At 39.8% G+C, this 5231-nt stretch overlaps 1 protein-coding gene across 1 annotated transcript; it reads left to right on the top strand.

Moving 5' to 3' along the window:
• The first annotated feature begins 2507 nt into the window (after positions 1 to 2507).
• On the top strand, positions 2508 to 4713 carry LOC133894872 (uncharacterized). The gene is made up of 2 exons (XM_062335054.1): positions 2508 to 2840; positions 2930 to 4713. The coding sequence occupies exon 2, from the start codon at positions 3024 to 3026 to the stop codon at positions 4575 to 4577; it is 1554 nt and encodes a 517-aa protein (XP_062191038.1). The 5' UTR covers positions 2508 to 2840; positions 2930 to 3023; the 3' UTR covers positions 4578 to 4713.
• Positions 4714 to 5231: the final 518 nt, after the last annotated feature.

Genomic DNA, 5231 nt, shown 5'->3' on the forward strand with positions numbered 1-5231 from the left:
TTGTAGATCTCGTCGAGAGCTACAATTTTTATATAAAGTTTTTTCTCGTCCGACTTGATATAAAAAAGTTATGATTTTTTTAATAGATAGTCATTTCTAGAGACGGTTAGTTACGTGAACCGCCTGTGATAATGTATCTATTATTACAGACTGTTTACATAAGAAACTGTCTGTAAAAATATTTTCATAGGTAATCCATAACTGCAGGAGTCCGTCACCAGCTGTTTAGACGATTTTTTAAATGAATCGTCTGTAAAAAAAATATCTTATGTGTCTTAAAAAATAGTTTTTTATAGTGTGTTTCATTTGTTTATATTCGAGCTCAGTCGTGTTTATCCCTGAGAACGAAGTGTGCAATGCCCCAAGCGCAATACTCTGGCTCGACTGGTGCGACTTGAGTCAGTCACGAGCGCTCGACTCGAGCCAGGCCCTATTGCGACCCCGAGGGACAAAACGGTTAATTCAGAAGGCTCTTTGCTACAAAAGAATTTCCAAATGAATATATAAGACGTAAATGACATTTTATCCACCTAAGAATATATGTCGGTTTGATGACGAATTGGTAATTGCAGTGTACCTTGTGGCACTAGCAACACTACATAAAAAAAACACACAACAGTAACAGTTGGTAAACGTCACTACTAATGAGTAACGTATCTATCATTCTGAATACGTCACTGATGAGAAATTATTAATGATGGGATATGATCCATTACCGATGAGGTTATTAGTGACGGGTCGTAACCATAACCTGTTACTAATATTTAGTTATTAGTGACAGGTTATAATATTGACTTGTCACTAATGACTGATGAATATTTTTCTCGTTTTTGACAAGAAAAAAGTCAAAAAAAAATTCACCCCGAGCCATCCCAATATAGGCCCATCTCAACTCGCTATAGATCACTTGCTATTATTATTCACACTATTTTTATACTTTGCGTTCCATGAGAATCGAACTCGCAACCTCCTCTCGCGCACTTAGCCCTCTTTCCACCTCACATATCACGTATTGTGACAGAAACTAGATATTGTATCCTTTTAACCTTCTTTGCTGAGAGACATTAGTGACGAGTCAGAATTGATAGGTCAAGATTACGGCTCGTCACTAATAACTAATGATTAGTGATGAGATATAATCGTGATCCATCACTAATGACTTATTTTGCTAAATTTCATCGAGGGTTATAATTTTCATATAAAAGTTTTCTTCATCCAAATTTGTACAAATATTTTATAAATTTTTGAATATCTCATGCAAACGATCGCAATTTGATATGTGACCTGGAGTGCCTTAGGTAAAACGGGTATAACTTTTGCATACGGACTCTGATTTCGACGTTTATTTAACTCTACGGATATCTACAGAAAAAGTAATATTCGTTTTCCCCCCACTTTTTCAGGTTTGGTATTTTTTCGAGGCCAAATTCGCCCTGAAAGATTGAGTTCTTGCCCTTCTAAAGTTTCTACACTATTTTCGGAACACGCGTTTGTGTCCATAGCCGTCACCCCTTATATCAAATTTGAGCAGAAATGTACGATGATTCTTATTCTAGTGCTGCTAAGGTGAGAACAAATAAGAGAAAAATAAAATAAAAATAAAAAATATTATGTTTTAGTTCTCTCTTCTCAGCTCCACATTCAACTTGGCATTGACATCAAGTTTTCAATTTGTTTACATCAACACAGGTTTTTAAAGGCATCTAACTGTAATAGATGGATACTAGTGCCAATTATTAAAACACCTTTATGGTGATGACTCAACTGCCATATCCATGGCATACACACATTTCTTTTAAGTCTATGAAACCAATATAATATCAATTAATATGAGACCAATATATTACTAAAAGATATGTGAAGTACAAGTCTATTGATAACATTTTTTATACACTAGTGCTACTGAGTGAGAAAAAAATAAGAGAAAAATAAAAAATATTTGTAAAAACCACGAGTCTATTGATAACATCTTTTATAGACTAATGATTGATCTAGGATGATTCGTCACTGATGAGTTGGTTATTAGTGACGGATTAAAACTTAATCCGTCACTAATGACTGATCTAAAATGACCTGTTACTGATAAGTCGTTAATAGTGATGGGTCATAACTATGACCCGTCACTATTATCATTAGTAATAGGCCATATTACGACCTGTCACTAATTTTGTATCTTTTTTATCTGTTTTTCATGTAATGTAAGTGTATATATGTTCTACCTACATAGAATTAAATTAGGATATAATAATATATGAAAAGTAAATATTAGACATATATATATATGAAAGACAAATAATGAGATATTAAATATATTTTTTAAATATATGAAATATAAATACTAGATGTTTAAATATGGAAGACTATTATTGTGAGATTAAATATATTTTAAAAAAAATGAACGAGAAGAATTTTTACATGATGATCAACTAAAGGTGATCGTTTAGTTATATTATAGGAGTATATAGTTATAGATTTGTTACTTTTCTGTGGCTTAGACGCAGGTTTTCCAAACGAAGAGGGCGGCCTCCCTACCTCGCGTGGGTCCACCCTTCCTCTGCCGCCCGACCCAGCCCCGCCGCCGTCCGTGCTGCCGTACCCCTTCTTCCACCACTTTACTGTCTTTCTCAATCCAACCGCCGGTCGCCTAATCCTCGTCGGACTGAACTTCCGCTTGCCGGTTAGTACTCCCTCTTCAGTCTATGCAGAATTGGGGCCGGAATCCGTTCGAGGGTCGGAGGATCTCCTTTCTCGGAATCCGGAATCCTCGTCGAACTGAAGCAAGTCTGTGGGTCCTCGCGGCGACAATTTTTAGTCCAAGTTCGAATCTTTCTCGGAGCCAGGTATCGTTCTTGAACTCGGATCTCCTTTCACCTACTCGGATTAGGACTTTAGGTGGGTGGCAATCGGTTGGTGATCTATATAAGTGCAGTCAGGATCCCGCCCTCTGCGTGCTTCATCCAAGATTGCAGCTTTCCAAGTATTCCTGCAGAAACTGTTCATCTTCGTAGAGAGGCTCTGCTCCAATGGAGACCTGTAGCAGAGCTGGGACTCGGAGCAACCTATGGCCATGGGGTCTAGCTATACACCCAAAAGATATGTGGTATCTTGTCCTCAGAGTTTTGCCCAAACTGCTGGTCTTTCCTCACAGTTTACTGAAGAAATTTCGAAAAGATGAACATGTGCATGCATCACTGATTGAACTGGATACTGTGGTGGGCGTGATGCCAGAGCTGCCGCAGGATACGTTGATGGTTATCTTTGCCAACCTTCAGATCCCTGACCTCATACGTGCGGGTTCTGTCTCTTCCTCTTGGCATGCCGCCTACACCAGTCTGCGCGACCTCGGGCAGTACAAAATGTCCCAGACGCCATGCCTGCTCTACACCTCTGAATCTGCTGGTGAGAATGTTGCGTGTCTCTACAGCCTCGTGGAACAGAGGGAATACAAGTTAACTCTCCCAGATCCACCCATCCGTAGTCGGTTTCTGATCGGGTCCTCCAATGGTTGGCTGGTTACTGCGAATGAGAGGTCTGAGCTGCACCTTGTCAATCCGATCACTTGTGAACAGATTGCTCTCCCGTCAGTGCTCACCATCGAGCAAGTGAAGCCCATCTTTGATGACTCAGGCACTATCAACATGTACGAGCTATCATACCACGGTGGCAGGGCGCCTGAGATATATGCTCTCAACGATCTGCGTGAGCACCTCTACTTCAAGGCATTTGTGTTCCCTGATCTGTCCACTGGAAGCTACATTGTGGTGCTCATCCACAATCCGTACCATCAGCTTTCGTTTGCAAGAGCTGGGGATGATAAGTGGAACTTACTGCCACCGAACATACGCTATAGAGATTGCATGTACATGGATGGTCTGTTGTATGCACTGACATCACTTGGAGAAATCCACGCTTTTGATCTCACTGCCTCCACTGTCACAATGAAGGTCATTATGGACCGGGTGAAGTTTATTCACGAGAGCATGTACATCATTCTGGCTCCTTGGGGTGATCTGCTGCAAGTTTGGAGGATAGTAGATCATCCAATGCATGAGGAACACGATGCACCAGGGATAGTATATCATCCAGGGCAGGAAGTTTGGAGGATTGTAAATCATCCAGAGCATGAGGAAGAGGATTGTGATGCACCAGGGATATTAAATCATCCAGATCAGGAGGATGAGGATGGTGATGCACCGGGGATAGTAAATGCTCCAGAGCAGGAGGATGAGTGCGTGCGATATATTACCAAGAAAATCATAGTATATAAAGTGGACATGGCTGCAAAACAGCTTGTGAAAATTAACAGCTTGCCACATCATATTTTATTTCTTGGGCACAACCAGACACACTGTCTTGGTGCTGCAGAACACCCGCAATTGAAGGCCAATCATGCCTACTTCACTGATGATCACGACAAACTGATTATGCTATTAAAGAATCATACTCGTGATATAGGAGTTCTCAACTTGGAAAATAGCAGGAGGAAGGAAATTGTGTCTCAGATTTGGTCCAACTGGCCTTCTCCCACATGGATAATACCCAATCTTACAAAGATGAATTTGGCATTCTGCAAATAAGCCTATTTTATTTATTTATCTCGGTATTAAAATTATGGAACCCTCTTTTGTATTGTTAATTTTTATTTAACGAAAAGGCTGTAATTCAGATATCAGAAAAATAACGGGAAGAAAGGGCGGAGGAAAAGTTCTGGTTGCTCTATGGCTCTATGCTCCTATCAGTACCATAAAAAAATTGTTTTCATGTGCAAACATCATGAAGATATTACTCCTGGTGTAAATTTATCATTTAGGGCTTTGATTTGTTTTTTAGTTGGTGGGACATACGGTTGCATACTTGTTTCATGCTATATTTGTTCCTGTAGTACCTACTGTTAAAGATAGATTAGATATATGTATATGTGTAATACCCCGTGTTATAAGGGTTTTTTTTGCATATTGTTCACCACCTATACATATATATATATATATACTAGTTTTGGTCTCTAGGGAATATAAGTTGCTATTTCTAACATAGTATTAGAGCAATGGTTTTCTTTTAGGACGCAACAACTCGTCCTAAAACCCTAAATTTTTTTCTCCACCACAGTCGGCTTCTCTACTTGCCGACTCCTCCTTGACAGCGAGCTTCTCTCTCCTCATCAGCCAGTGTCACTGGCTCTGCCCCTCTGTCGCTGTCCCTTCCCACTCTGCGTCGTCTTGTCCTGGATGTGC

Source organism: Phragmites australis, chromosome 16 (assembly GCF_958298935.1).
Source record: "Phragmites australis chromosome 16, lpPhrAust1.1, whole genome shotgun sequence".
In the NCBI taxonomy this organism is placed as follows: Eukaryota; Viridiplantae; Streptophyta; class Magnoliopsida; order Poales; family Poaceae; genus Phragmites; species Phragmites australis.

What these genes read in the sequence shown, in the direction of transcription:
- LOC133894872 (XM_062335054.1), top strand. Translation starts at nt 3,024, where the DNA reads ATGGAGACCTGTAGCAGAGCTGGGACTCGGAGCAACCTATGGCCATGG.